At 30.6% G+C, this 16,507-nt stretch overlaps 1 protein-coding gene across 1 annotated transcript in view; it reads left to right on the top strand.

Moving 5' to 3' along the window:
• The first annotated feature begins 474 nt into the window (after positions 1-474).
• Positions 475-16,507, top strand: part of LOC145263823 (ATP-binding cassette sub-family F member 2-like) — a 65,039-nt gene continuing 49,006 nt past the window's right edge. Inside the window, exons 1-2 of the mRNA XM_080120888.1 lie at positions 475-617; positions 12,115-12,228. Coding sequence (XP_079977014.1) covers positions 12,129-12,228 — 100 coding nt within the window. The 5' untranslated portion in view covers positions 475-617; positions 12,115-12,128. The remainder of the gene's footprint in view (positions 618-12,114; positions 12,229-16,507) is intronic.

Here is a 16,507-nt window from a genome sequence, read left to right as displayed (position 1 = left end):
TGTGTGTGTGTGGGGGGGGATGAAACGTCGAAACGATCCCCTCCCTTACGTTTTTTTTATGAATGAATGAAACGTCCCCGTCCAATTCATGTATTAGGAAGAATATATCCTTTGTTTTCTACAGTTTAAAATAATCGTTTTTCTATCTCACGGATCGATCAAACGCAATAAATAACTAAAACAGCTACATCGGAAGGAAGTTAAAAGTTTCATTATGGAACAAATTGAGGAATTACTAAAAGATAAATGAGCTCCAGCACAAGCTCTCATTGTGCCTTTCGTCACGTGATCCTGATTTTTTTTTTTTTTTTTTTTTTTAAATATACATTTTTTTTTTTTAATTAAAATATAAAAATTTGATAACTAGATTAAAAGTTACGTTAGTAATTGAAAATATTATATGCTTTTAGAGATTTTAAAATTATTTTTGATGAAAATGAAATTGAATATTAACCAATCAGAAGCAGAGGTTTTGATTTTGTGCTGAACGACGAAGGCCGGCAGCCGCCATAGTAGTTTGAAGCAGTCTGGCACACCAGCGCATGTGGCATATACAGTTTCTGTAGTCCACATTTTTATTCATTCAAGTGTCTTTTTTTTCGGGACTGTTTCCATTGGTAAGTTTCCTCAAGTCAGAACGACGTCAACAACAATTTTAATTGATTTGATCTTTTAAACTTATTTCTATCTTATTCAAAAAAGAAAAATCGTAATTTCGTTTCAGCAGTTAAAAGCCAATTCACCGCCATAGTTTCAATTTCCTTTTTTTCTTTAAAGACAAAAAAAAAAAAAAAAAAATTGCGCGGCTTGACGTATTTTTAGCTTAAATTTATATATAAAAAAAGAAAGACATAAACTAAATTAAAGTAGATTTTAATATATATTTATATTTTTGTGTCTACTAACTTTATTACTGTCACCTGAATTTTATCGTAATATTTTTTTAATTCATAGGTTCATTCAACAACTGCTTAAAATCATTTTCACTCAAAGTTTGATACATTTTTTTTTTCTTTCTTTAACAAATTATTTCACAAATGGCCATCTTGAACTTTTCTGCTTTAAAATGGCGGTCACTGAAGCAACATTATCTTAACCAAAAGTAGTTCTAGTTTTACCTTAATTCAATTTAATTGTTGGTGCTGAGCGCGATGCACTAAGTATATGAGCACCAATGGTGCTCATATACTTAGTGCATCGCGCTATTTATTTTATTTTATTTTTTTATTTAATATTTTCAAATTTTAGGATTTCTTATTAAATTATGTGAAAGTACAGAATATTACAAGATACCCTTAAGTTAAGAATGGCTTTCTAAATAACGCTATTTCAGCCCGGTACAATATAAGTGCATACTGCATAAGTACCGACTAATTTCGTTAAGATCTGATTATTAGAATCATTTCAAAACTGAAAAATTCAAGATAATCTAAGAAATTACGAATTTTGGTTAAATTTAAGTAAAGCGCCCCCCCCCCCGACGTTTGCTGCGTGCGAGCCTGTCAGACTAAAATTTAAAAAAAAAAAGTGTCCAATACAGAATATTTTCATAAAGTTTTATTGTTATTTACTGTTAAGATTTATGAAAATTAAAAAAAAATATTTTGGTAATATTCTGTTTTTTTTTTTTTTTTTTTTTTTTTTTTTTTAGTCTGACAGGCCCGCAGCAAGCGTTGGGGGACTTTACTTGAATTTAACCCAAATTTTATTTTCTACTTTTCCATGTGTACGGTTTCAGATTCCCACTTTTTTTTATTTTTTTTTTTATAGATGACAATTTTATTATCGAATTTTTATACGATTAGTTTTAAAATTTTATTTAGTTATTAAATTGATCAAAATTGTTATACAACTTGAACTTTTCAGCTTCAAGATGATCATCAGTGATGATCACCATCTTGAAGCTGAAAAGTTCAAGATAACCCCCAATTTTTCATCAAAGTTATTTTCTATATTTTTTAACTTAAAAAAAAAAACCCCAAAAACCTGAGTAACTGGACGTTAGATGCAAATGTCCAAGCGTGAAAAAAATATTGGGACAATTTTCTATTTAAAAACGAATCGATATTAAAATATTTTTTTAAATACTTTATTACATCATCAAAAAAATTTTTAAAAATTTACAAATCTGATAATCGTCTAGAAATGACGTTCTTCTTGATTGAAAAAAAATTTTTTTAGAACAATGAAAAACTTATATAATGGGCCCATCCTTTTAGTGTAACCCGAATATAAGAAAAACAGGATATGAGCGATTTTCTCTGGTCCCAAATTAGTCTGTATTACCCGGATATAAGAACGGTAGAGGGACAATTTTCTCTTATATCAGGGTTACGCTGTATTACATTCTAATTGCTTACTATATATATGATATATATAATATATATTAGTGATGGGACGATTCCAATATTTTTACCGATTCCTCACTAAATCTTCGATTCCGATTCTTTATAAATCTGTAAACATTTATAGTTATTTTCCCCCGATTGCCATAAAAGCACATGTTAAATGTGGAGATATTTCCCCCCAAAAAAAAACAAAAAAAAAAACGAAAATACTAAAAATACACTTGATTTTCGGTTTTTTTTTTTTTTTTTTTATTAAAAACCAATAAATATTTATAATTACTACCGACAAATGAAGAGTTTGCCGTAAGCATATTCAAATAAAAAAGACAAAACAATCGTTTTGCCATCGGAAAATATGTACAAATGTTTCCGTTACCCCGATTTTTCGGTATTATTATACAAACACCGTGACAGGGTTAGGCGTAGGGTTAATTCGCTGTCACGGTGTTTGTATAGTTTTACCGATTTTTCCGATTCTCGATTCGATTAATCGTCTCAACACTGTGTGTGTATATGTGTGTGTGTCTGTGTTTTGTAATTTCTTTTCCAATTATGTTTATATACCAATCCTTTTTTGCTTAGCTTTTGTTTAAATATAACAGCATATATAAAGGAATAACATCTTGTGCATATACTCCTCAGAAAAAATAAATTCTTAGAAAGAAGAAAAAATACAGTACGTTATATTTTAATAGAACATTTAAATTAATTTTCATTAATTAAAAAGAAAAATACTTCACGTCTTAAAACTAAAATAATACTTTTGAATGTTATTTTATCAAGATTTTTTAACAAAGAAATCTGACACTTTCGCCTATTAAAGCAATCAACGTTTAGCCGAGATTGCCAGATATAATTATCCATAAATTATTTTGACAGTTTAAAGACTTTAAAATCATTATCGGACGATCATGAAGAAATTCGTGACCAGTTTTGCGTCTCTAATATATTTGAATCGATTTTAAATTGACGGACAAAAATGGATTTAGGTTCTTGTCCAGAATTTCCCCTATATCAAAAAATAAAAAATCTGAAGTACCCGTGAAAAAAAGGTCACATTCCAAAAATGATATAAATTTATCAGGTAGTTTTTCTTAAATAAGTAGTAGTTTTTTTCTTAAAGAAAAAAAATTATTAGTGCCGAGGAGTGATTCTCGCCTGCTTTTAAAAAAAAAAAAGAGAGAAACAAAGGAAGATAACTCCACAATAATTCATGTTGTAATTACTATTAATCGCCTGAAAGTTATCTCCTTTACAAAATAAAACTGCTTGATCAATTTTTAGACTCATATTTTCGTTTCATCACGTGTACGTACATCATTCAGATTTTTATTTTTTAATATCGGGAATTTTGGACAAAAACTTGTATTTCTGACTAGAATTAAAATTTATAAACCAAAGTTATGTATTATTGCACACTCGTTTTTGCTATGTGTGCGTGTGTGTATGTATATATGGGGAAGTGTTTATTTCACTTGTTATTTATACCACTCCTTTAAATTATGGCGCTCAATGTAACTACAGAGCATTAGGAGTATCAGAAACCGCCATTGAAAACTTAAATAAACATCTGATTATATAGACTGTTTCGAAGCTTATAATCAATATGAAAATGCAATTTCAAACCGTAATTTTTTTTTTTTTTTTTCAATAAACTGAGGAAAGACCAAATTTTAAAATAATGAAAGGTTTAATCGAAAAAATACAATATTTTTTTCCCTCGGTTTTAAAAGATTTCACGAAATTCAACAAATTTTAAATGGTACCAAAATCTATTCAGTATATATAAATGCTAAAAAATCTGTAAAAAAAAAAAAAAAAAAAAAAAAAAAAAAAAATTTTATAAGAATTGTCCATATTTATATTTTATATTCCATGTATTTTTTAAAATAAAATTTTTTTTAAAGCGAGGGTCGTAGAAAATCGCATTTTCGCAACACGTTTTGCGCCGTACGCTTAAAGCGCTGCTGCTGCTTATTTGCAATTTATCAAATACGGATTCGTCAAAGGGACATAATTGATGTTTTTTTTTTTTTCATTGCGTGCTGTTAACCAAAATTAGTATTTTTGGTCCTCCGTAGGGGGGGGGGAAGCACACGTTACGTTCACTTATAAGTTTTTCCCGTTAAACAAAAAATCCAGTCGACCAATTTTTTTTTTTTTTTAATTCTCCTAATGAAATGAGTTTTTTGATTATTATATTATTTCTACTTTATCAAATGGATTTTTTTTTAAATATCTAAAAACAACAACAAAAAAAAAAAACTTTGAATGAAATAGAAAAAATTGCCGTCAGACTCCGTTATTTACTTGACGATATAATCATAACATGAGCTTTCATTTAAAAAAAAAAAAAAAGTTTTACACTTTGGACATTACAGGTAAATTTCCAAAAACACTTTTTAAATTAGAATATTTTATTGATCTTTTATGTTAAATTTGTGATAAATAATTTATGTGCCAAAGTTATATATAATTTTTAATAGACATTTCAAAATGGGGGGGTGGGATGAATTTAAAAAAATGTGTCTGAAAATAATATATTCGGTTTATTGGGAAAGAGCATAAAATTTCACATTGACCCTGAAAATATCGTAAAAATTGAACCAATCGAAATAATTTCGATAGATTTTTAAAGTTTAAAAATTGAAAAAAATTTCACTCGTAAAATTCAGTTTATTTCATTACGTAAAAAAAATGGCTGGTTGAACGCGCACCGGCACCGGCACTTCGTAAACAGTTTTTTTTTAAAAATAAAAAATATTTCTATTTTTTAAACAACTTTAATAGTTTATTTTGGAAGTATATTCCATACAGAATAAACAACCCACTTTAAAAAGAGAAATTACGAGTTTTTATATTTTATTTGCAGTTTTCTGTTAGGGGTGTCAAATTCCCCCAAATTCTGATACACCTAACAAACAAATGAATGACAAAACTATATTCCAAATTTGAAGATGTTGACCATCTTACCGTTTATTCTTTTAAGTATATAACATATGACATGCATGCACAATTCTTGACAACATCTGTTTCGTAGTGCAAAATCATTCATGTAATCGTAGTTAATTATTGAATTTATTTCGCCCTTAACTCCTCAGAAGAAAAGGCACTTATCAATTTTAAAAGAAAAAGATATACGGGCATGATTACAAAATCCGAAAATTAGGAGAGAAATTGCAATAGAAATCATATATATATATATGATCTCACTACTTAGTGAATATATATTTTTACTTTTAATGTTAGCTGATCGATTGAGGAAAATTGACATTTACTTTATTAACTCACGTTTGAAGGATTTTTTTTTTTTTTTACAAGGGAGGTACTCAGCGTACTCACCATTTATGGCCCGGAGGCCACTCGATGACAAGATTAGTCGATGAGACAACAGCGTAGTTGTTAATAGTGGAAATTGGGAGAATTCAATTAAGGGGGCGGCTCAACAAGAACTTGTTTGCATTGGACTTGAAGACGACTATAATGTTGTTATAAGTCGGGAAGCAGACCAGTGGAACGGTTCCACGGGCGGGCAATTCTAAGAAAGAAACTCTGTTCATGGAATTTGTTTAGATTTAGGCACAGATAGTAGGGGGAACTTGTTGATAGTGGTTGTAGTTAGACGAGTGTATTTTTCTTTTTCTTTGTTTGTAACAGTTTGGTAGGGGAAGGAAGTCATAGAATAAAGCTCAGACGAGCTATATCTATATATCTCATGTAAGATCAGGCGTTAGTCCCCCCCCCCCACCGGAAAAGATAACCTGATCTTTGTGACTTTTGATTTAAGTCATGAAATCAAATGAAGTTTTATTTGGTACTTATGTGGAATCCGCTCCGTGCTATTTTTAGATAGGATTTTACATTCAATTTTTATTTAATCTTTTAAATTGTTAGGTGAAAGTACAGAAGAGAAGAGCTACAAAACTCCCATCTTACCATGTTAAGAATGGGATTTTAAAATAAAGGTTATTTCAGCACGGTCCGTATTCTGCATGAGTACGATCTATATAAAATAGAAATCCTAATTTTGCTAGACGTTTCCATATGAAAACGGATGTAAACGTTTCACTCGTTCTAACCTCAACGATTACGTAATCAACAGAAAAGAATGGGGAAAAAACTCGCTAAAACTCAGTACTTTATCTTTTTTTTTTTCTCCGAAAGTTCTAAATCATTTAGTGTCATTGTAGTTGGAATCTTTTAAGATTATTCGCATTTTTAAAGTACATCGTTCAGATAACTAAATTTTCAATAACTCCAAGAACATTTTTATTGTAATAAAATGATTTTAAGGCTTAAAATAATTAGATTTTACTTAAATTTTGAATTCTGCATTTTAAAATCAGTATCTTTTTTCTATCGAACCATTTGGGTATTGCGTAGTGAAACTAACAAACGAAAAACCTTTGATTTCTTAAAATTTACTTATTACTTTAATTTTTTTTATTACTTTACCTTTTTTTTTATTTTACTCTACATTTTAAAAACATTTTTTTTTTTTTTTTTTTTTTTACTACTGTTTTACATTTATTTTTTCTTTTCGTTTGTTGGTTTAACTGCCTAAATCCTCGAACATCTAAATCTCTCTCTATTTAATTTTATATGGACATGTACAAGGTTCGCTAAACTGGCATACATGAACAGTGCTCAATACGTGACTAGAGCCAAGTTATAAAAATAGATATGGATGGAACGCGGAGAATTTTGTGTAGCTAAATTGCCATCTACATATTTTCAAAACTTATGTATTTTAACAAAATATAATTCAACCCTCCCAAGTTTTTTTTTTTTTTTTTTTTTAATGGATTCCATTAATCTAATTCATGCATTTGTTCCATATGTAAATTTCCACTTTATTTTTTGACATTCTGAATCTCGATGACATTTTTCTATGACAAAAAAACAAAAAACAAGTGTATGCTTTATCGCTCTTTTCTCTACATTTGATATATATCACACACGTGTCTGTTTCTCTAGAATTTTTTTTTTTTAGCCATCGAGAAGCGATTAAATTCTCGCACCAGCTGCTGACTTGAATTTATGGAGTTGATCGAACGAAAATTAATTTAAATACAGATTTTCGGCTTTTGAATATTAAAAAAAATTGGCCAACCTGTACGAGAGTACCGACCGCCTAAAATGCGTGATTTTCACTTTTTTTTTTTTTTTTCCCACGATTATCATATTACAGATAATCATATTAGCAGAAAGAACAAATTTAATGACTTTTAAGAAGGGGTTCCACTTCGTTATAACGTTCTAATCACGTGATATTTCAGCAAAGAAATGGACAGTAAGTCAGGTAGCAAGGAAGTAAAACGTCATAACAAGTGAACCTCCTTAAGTCATTGATTTTATTATTTTTTCCAAAAAAGTTTTGAAAAAAGTGTAAAACCCTCATTTTTAGGGGGTAGGCACTCTCGTACAGGTTCGCCTAAAATTGTTGCCATTAGCACCAATTGTGTATTTTATGTATTTTTTAAACTTTGAATATGAGCCTTAAAAATTTGTAGATTAAATAATACAAGTTATATAATTCTATTAAATGTTATTGCTTTAAGTCTTTCTTGAATAAGAAATTAGTTGACGTGTGATTCAAAAGTAAATTTTTTACCCTGCTTCTACATAATTTAAACTAAACCGACTTTTGTCAAAATTAACCTAAAATTCAGGCTACTGTTATATAAAAAAAACAAAAACTTCGGTTCAAATACTGTAGAAGTACCAACTTTTGAATAAAATATTCATTCAGATCAACCGTCGTACTCTCAAGTTATTTTTTTTTGTAACCAAATCTTAAAATCTCTTAAAGGAAAAATAAAAATTTCGTTTCATACAAAAGTTTCTTAATGTTAGCATTTTATATTGCTGAAAATGTAGGATGTGTAATTTTAAGTTTTCGGCACTTCTACAGTTTATCGCCGAAAATGGAGATGCCATTTTTTTGCACCTGTCATTACAATCAGGGAGAAATCAGTATTTTAAACTATGGCCGAAGTAGGAAATGAATAATAAAAAAAATTAAACTAGATATTAATTACTTCCGCAAAGAATTATGAAAACAAAGTAAATGAAGAGAACATATATCCGTAATTGTTTAATTGGAAAATGTTTCGATTTAATTAGGCACCGCCAAAAATGGCCGCAAAATCAAGTTGTTGTTTTTTAAAACGAAATTACATTTATTAAAATCCATTATTTCTGAGTAACTTTTTTTTTTCCAGAAAGATAAAACCCTGAATTTTATCATATAGAAAACAGAATAATGTAAAACTTTTTCTACTATTTTTAATTAAATTTTAAATGTTAAATTTTCCCCAAAAGTTAATTGACATTTTTTGTCTTGCACAAAAAACGTTTTTAAATATTTAAAAAAAAAAAGTTTTTGAAATAATTAATTTATTTATTTATTGTCTAAGATTTAGGATGATTTTCTAGGAGAATATGCAAAAATATTATAAGTACCTGGACTTCAAATAATTCCACTTATTCATATATGTAACCGGTTATTTCGCGTCGATCTAGAGTCTAGATCGACACTGTTTACGTTTGCATTTGATAAGGAGCAAACTATGGGAGACCAAACAGGCCAAAAAAGCTTATTTTTCAGTGACGAAAATTTCAATGTATTAAGCTGAGGCTGGCCAGTACCAGATGGGTGACCATTTATGAGTTTGGTTTTTAATGTGTATGTGTGTGGGGGCCAGGCTCCCCAAAATGGGGGGGGGGGGCAATTTAAAGCAGAATAAAAAAAAAATTATTTCAGCGCGTTTGGTCCACCGTAGTCGAAAGGCGGCAAACGTTTTCAAACGGGATCGAAAAAAAATGATGCTATTTTTAACACAAAGGGCACAATATTTATCGAATTTTTTTTTTGGTATCGATTCTTCAAAGCATGCCCTGTTTGATAATGGTCATGCATTATTCGGCTCGCTAAAAAAAATTGTTAATTTATTTATCAAAGATTTTAAAATGGCTTTTTTCGTATAAATATTAAAAAAAATTTTTTTTTGTTTTGCTTAACTTAAATTAATTATTTTACTTAACATATTCACCGAATTTCACACTTCAAAACTCAAAAGCGGGATAATTAAACACAATCGAAGTTCTGATATTCAGACGTCAAAATAAGGTATGCAAACAAGTTTTTTTTCTTTTTTTTTTTTAATCTATAATTCTGTCCCTTACAACAACACAATATGTTGTGTTCAGTTTCAGATGATTATTTTAAGCATATTTGTTCCCACTTCAAAACAAGGGAGGGTTTTGTAAGCAAAAAAATATATATATATATATATATATATATATATATATATATATATATATAAATATCGTTTATGAAAAATAAGTACACCGTTATAAAGTTCATTCTTCTCTTAATAATCGCTGAAAATTTCGTATTGATCGGATAATTCCCTGATTTTTGGTAGATTTTTAAAAAGACGGTCCGTCAAAAAGTACTGACCTGCCCCCCCCAGTTTTGGCGGTGCCTAGATTTAATCATTGAAAACGGGGAAAACTTTTGGGTTTGCATTACTGTACACATAGATTCGAAAAAGTTGTCAAAAAAACATATATAACAAATAAATACAGTGTTTACCGATGTATTGGAAAATTCCAAATGGCGCCCGACACTGTCACGGTGAGTTCAGGAAAAGATGATATAAATAATAAACTAGACAAAATACTGTTAGAAGTTCGCTCATTATGTTACCGTGACATAAGTTGACATATATTCGGTTGTTTTTTAATAGTATTTTATCTAGTTTATTATTCATGACACCTTTTCCCAAACTTACCATGTTAAAGAGAGTGTCGGGCGCCATTTTGAATTTTCCAATACATCGGTAAACACTGCATGTTTTTCGAGCTGAATAAATATGTTACATTGAATAAAAACAAAAATGCACCCAGTTTGGTAGAAAAGTAACTTATCTTGCCTTTGATATTATTTATTTGTTATATATTTTTTTGACAACTTTTTCGAATCTGTGTACAGTAATACAAACCCAAACTTTTCATGAAACATATATTTTTATTAAAAACAGAAAATTAAAATGACATATTGATAATTGTTTAAACTGGACGAGCGCCATTTGAAAACGAAAACATTTATTGTAAAAAGTTTTTTTTTAGACATGTGAAATGTAAGAAAATATAATTTTAAAACAATTTTGTAATTTGTTATTTATTTCCTACTTCGGTTATGGTTTAAAAATACTGATTTCTAATTTTACCGACAGGAGCCCGAAAAAAATGGCGTTTCTATTTTCGCGATAAACTGTAGAAGTACCCAATTTTCTATTTCAATCGTGTAAATTATTTAGTGAAAATGGATTTCGGTATTACAAACAAGCTGTTTTCTTAAGAAAATAAAAATTAACCTTAAAACAATTTAATACATTTCATCATACACGTGGAACAAACACCGAAAAAAGGGGTCTTTTATGAACGAGTCAAGGTTAACGAACTCTGGCTTTGTCTTAAACATGAAAATAATCCACGAGTTATCGTTCTTCCTTAGCTAGATTTGTTTGTGAAAGATGGCTATTTTTCCGATCTCTTAGTTTTTCGTTTCAGCGTCTTATGTATGCGATGGAAGTTGTTCGTGCTTCGTATTTTTTTATTTATTTTTTTTCCATTTTTGACAAAGATCCATAAATTTAGAAGATAGACCTATTCATCAAATCTAGTCCAGCTGACGATTTGTTTTTTTTTTTTTTTTTTTTTTTTTACATAGTCATCACCACTTATCAAGGCCGTGAGGCCACTCGAGGATAAGGGTTAAGAGTGTACAGTAGAAATTGGACAATATAATAATCGTTAGTAATGGAAATTTGGTAAATTTGTTAACTTATATGGAACGGCTCATTAAAAACTTGTTTACGTTGGACTTGAAGACAACCATATTGTAATCAGCAGGAAAACGGAAGACAGTTCCACAGGTGTGCAGTTCAGTTCTAATAAAGAAGCTTTGCTCATGGAATTTACGTTTAGGTTTAGGTACAGATAAAGAGTGGGGGAAATTATTGATAGTGATTTCTGCTAGACGAGTGTTTCTTGTGAAAGTTTGGCGAGGGGGGGGCATAGATTGGAACTCAGCCGAGCACTTTCTATGAAAATAACGATAAAGCAAACTCGCAACATCTCTTCTGTGAGAAAGAGGTTGCAGGAGAAGAGAAAAGGACATGCTCTACAAGGCTACGAAGTCTATTTTGAACTCTATCAAGGCAGGATAAGTCCTTTCTAGCAGCTCCTGCCCAGATTTTATTTCTGGATTAAAAATTAAATTTGAAGATAATCAATATTGGTAATGCGTGAAATCTATAGGATGGCAGTATTTGTGAAAAGAAAAAAAAATGAATTTTTTTTTTTTCCTAGAATCCAATGATTGCTCAGTCAAGAAAAGGAAGCAATGTGCCCCTACCTTTATAGATTGCAGAAGAATTGCCCTCTTTCGCGACGCAACAGTCTGGTAACAAACATCTTGCCAGCAAAGTTTCCCAGTGCCAGCCATTAATGCATTAAAAAAGAAAAAAAATCATCGCAACCAGAGAAATCTCCTGTAATGTCCTCTAATGTAATTAACTGTCACCTGATCTGGGGGGGAAAAAAAAACTTTTAAAACAGCTGAGAAGACAAAGCAATTTTTTTTTTTGGTTAGTAAACAAGGTAAGTACATACTGCTCTCACCCTCTTTGAGTAATCATTAACCCCCCCCCCCCACATATTTAACTAAATTTGCCACCACCCCTTTTCTTTTCAGGACCACGTGCCAAAATGCCATCAGATTCCAAGAAAAGAAGAGATGCCCAAAAGAAGGGAGGGTCCAACCAAAATCGAAACAAAAAGAAAAACAACAAAGACACTTCCAATGGTGGTAAGTTTTTTTTTTTTTTTTTTTTTTTTTTTTGTTTTCTTCTCGTGTTCATTATCTCTACGTCTCTTGCTGAAAATTTTTTTTACTTGGGGCATCAATGCTTATCAAGACCTGGAGGCCTATCGAGGATAAGTGATGATCAGTAATGGTGGAACTTGGGTAGTGATTAGTTTTATCTTTTAAGCTAAATGTCGAGTGATCGCGATTTGTATCTGGTCTGACAAATTAAGTTTCCATTATTTTTCTCAAACTGCTACTATCAATAGACAGTCGAACTAATGCATGTTATTTGAATGAATATTAGGCATGAGTACATGTTTATATATTTGTCTAGGATTCACTCCTAAACTAACTTATCAGGAATTTTATAACCATAGATAATGTGGGCTTTAGTTTCATGTAAAGAAAGGAATGGAGTCTCTTTAAATTCAGATATTTGACTTTTGTAAAATTTAGGCAATAGATATTAGATATCAATATTTCCCTAATTTCTTTGGAGTATTTTACAGGGTTTTTTAGGTGTAATTTGGTGCACCTGAATGAGCCCCCACCTGCCGTAAAATTCCTTTTCACATTTTCTTGCGGATTATCGTTAATAAGACTTTGATATTAGCAGGAAAATTGAAGAAAAATTTTTGTAATGACTTAACGTGAGTGATCACTTTTTAATTATAATGTTCTATTAAATTGATATCCCACTTTACGGTCGTTCATCCTTATAAATTTGTACGCCATAGCTAGGCGGACACGTGACACTTTAATAAGGAGAGTTGTACCGATTGACCGCACAGTGGGGTATCAATTTAATAGAACGTTATAATTGAAAAGTGATCCTCCATGTTAAAAGTCATAAAATAAACTTAAAAAAAAATTTTTTCTGCTAATATGAAAGTTAAGTCTGTTATTGACAATCCACAGCAAAAAATAAAACGTGAAAAAGAATTAATTTTACGGTAGGGACTTGTTCAGGTCCGCCGAAAAATTCAAATGTTTCAGGTCACCATTTAAATTTGATTAATACCTATTAGATGACAGCAACAATTTCTGAAAACCGCTTAATCTGTAAGTTTTTTTTTTTTTTTTTTTTTTTTTTTTTTTTACATGGAAGTCATCACTTATCAAGGCCCGGAAACCACTCGAGGAGGATAAGGTTTATTGCATGTGCAGTAATCAGTGGAATAGTATCGTAGTAATCATTAGTATTGGAGATTTGATAAAGTGTCTTAAGGGGGCGATTCGATCAAACTGATCGAGTGCTACCAGATTAAGTTGTCTGAAAATACTAGCTTCCTGATCTAAAATGCACCAAACGGTGATAATTTTTCCTTATTTCTGTTTTTCAAAACTCAATCATGTTCTGCAAAGTTAAAAAAAAAAAAAAAAAATTCCTTTACAAAAGAACCAGACCAAACACCATGAATAAATATTTGAAGCTATAAAGAACTATTTTCCAACTTTACTGGATTTGGCATTAAACAACCTGAAAATGGTTTCTATGCTGTAAAACAAAGAAACCACTTAACACTACGATTGAACTTTAAGTTAAAACCTATTGAATTTTTTAAAGGCCTATTCAAATTATAAGTTGTGCATCGTGGTGACACTTTTTTTTTTTTTTTAATTTATTTTTAGATAATTAAAAATTTTTGCTTTTATGAATTTTTTTTAATTCATATTAAGAGCAGCTAGGGATTTTTATCCTTGACCCCCCCCCCCTCTCCAAATCAAGAGATTAGACCTGGTCCCTTTTGGATGTGATGCAATACTAGTTCTGTGCAGTTCTAGGAGGTCCACCCTCCCAGGCCTTGCCTTCTCTCTTCTAGAAGAGTTTAGTTTATTGCTAATCTGAAATGCCCTTACTGGGGAATACTGACAGTGCTACTCAGGCAATTTTTGCAGTTTAAAGTGCCCTTCCTCAGGGGTACTAATTTCTCAATCCCACTTTATAACTGATGTCTAAGTTTTTGCAGTGGTAAAGAACTAAACAGTATATCAAGATTTGAATAGTTTCCGACATATTTGAATTTGTCGGAAAAATGTTTCTGGTAAAGATGTCACCGGGGAAGAGGTGCTGAGAGCACCATTTCCTGCCTTGATGAATCTAGTCGGCAAGGACCTTTTTATTGCATCCCTACTTTCTTACAGAGACGTTCATGACAGGTGCTCGATTGAGCTTCCAATCCATGCTCCCTACCATAAAACATTCACAAATACTTGTCTTGCTCTACCTATGCCTAAAACTAAAAAATTTCACGAGCAAAGTTTCTTTCACAAAAACTGCCAGTCTGTGGAACAATACTGTGGGCTGCTTCCCAACTGACTATAACATGGTCATTTTCAAGTCTAAAATAAGTTCTTGAGCTGTCCTCTAATGTAATTTGGCTCTACCTTAGTTCCACTGTTACTGATCATATCTCACTCTCTACCTTATACTCGTTAACTCTTATATCCTAGATTGACCTCTGGGTCTTGATAAGGGATGACCTCAAAGTAAAAATAAAATGGGGAGAGGATACTTATTGAGTGGGATGTGTACAAGTACAGACTTGAAAAGTTGTTGAATTTTGACTTTTGCTTTGAAAATATGGAAAATGGCTTGAAAATTTCTTTGTGTCCAGTAAAATTTTATCACAATATTAAAAATAAAATCGAAATAAATATTCTTAAATTATTTAAGTATTAATAAAACTACCATTAAAATATTGAAAATAAAATCGAAGTACATTATTCGGAAATAGCACACAAGAATTACATCCCTTTATTCACAAAATTACATTAGGTAGTTTCGTGTTTTTGTTCTCATAATTTTTTGGACAGGGGAGACACAAGGGGGGAAGGAGTAGTGATGCTTGCCATAAATAAAATTAATCCCTCCCTCTCTAAAAAAAAAAAAAAAAAAAATACTTGCGTGGACAGGACTCTCCAATGGCGACCTCCCCCCCCCCTGCAAAATTGTGATAATTTAAAATTAGCCCCCCCCCCCCCAAAAAAAAAAACGCATAAATGAACAAGATGGCAGCCATTTTGGTTGGAAATTAAAAGCTGTAAAGAGTTAATATTACATTTAAGCATTTAAAACTATGTAAAACACTAAAAAATGATGCAGGTAGGTTGTAAAGTAACTGTTATTGACTATGGTATAACATTTATTTGTTGTATATATATTTTTTTTTTTTTTTTTTTTTAATAGCTGTGGATTGACAAACCCCAAATTTTGTTTTGAAAACTTCAATTTTGTCTGGAGATGGTTTTAAAAAACTTTGAAAATAGACATTGAAAATCTGTACGAATACCACTTTATGGGGTATCCAGTTCGTTAAAAATTTTTTTACTGCCATAGCTTTTGACACCTCGATTTAATATAATTGGAAATTTGTTGGAGAATGATTACATGAAAGCTCCTTTTTAGGGCAGTTGAGGATTCCCTTTTGTGGGGAGTGGTCTCCTGCAGTGCTAAAACATTTTTGCTTTCTGACTCTGACAATACTGAACAGAAATTTATTAAAACCTTAAATTAGAAACTAGGAAATAATTTTCATGCCAGTATTCTTTTTTTTTTTTTTTTTTTTTTTTTTTATGATACACTACATTTTTTGAAAAAAAAAAAAAAATGCAACTAAAATACAAAATGTCACCTTCAATGATTGTTAAAAAAACAAACTTCCCAGGATTTAAAATTATACCCCCCCCCCAACTTTTTTGCACTAAAAATCATTCCCAAGATACTTGCCTGTTTTTCCTCATAACCATAGTTTGTATTTCCACATCTAGTTATTGTTGGAGAATGATGACATAAAAGGCCGAGTTAGAGCAGTTGAGGCCTCCCTTTTTCAGAGATTGATCTCCTGCAGTGCTCAAACAACCTTGAAGCGAATATTTTTTTTTTTTATTACTGACTCCAACGAAACTTAAGTTAGATATCTTGATAAATATAAATGGATGTGAACATTATCTGTTAAATGAGTAATTAACGCTTTTAGAATCAAACGCTTTTCAACAAGAAATAGAATTTAGCTGTCGGAATCTAACATGCATATCAAACACTCTTGCATACTTAATCAAATCAGATTAAATACTGCAATTAACTACTCCCTATCAAAAAAGTATCAGCCACTTTGCCGATTAATCGGAGGATTAACTGCTAATTTAACTTAACATTTGTTAAGTGTCTGGCCACTAGTATTGCTTTTTTCCGTTATTAAATAAAATTACAAAATACAATTTCTAATTCTTTAATGAATATAATTAAACAATTGGATAAGAAAAAGAAATTACAAAC

Source organism: Euprymna scolopes, chromosome 39 (assembly GCF_053919585.1).
Source record: "Euprymna scolopes isolate OS-2025 chromosome 39, ASM5391958v1, whole genome shotgun sequence".
NCBI lineage: Eukaryota > Metazoa > Mollusca > Cephalopoda > Sepiida > Sepiolidae > Euprymna > Euprymna scolopes.
The sequence above is the reverse complement of the archived record's forward strand: the minus strand, read 5'-3'. Positions and strand labels throughout refer to the sequence as shown.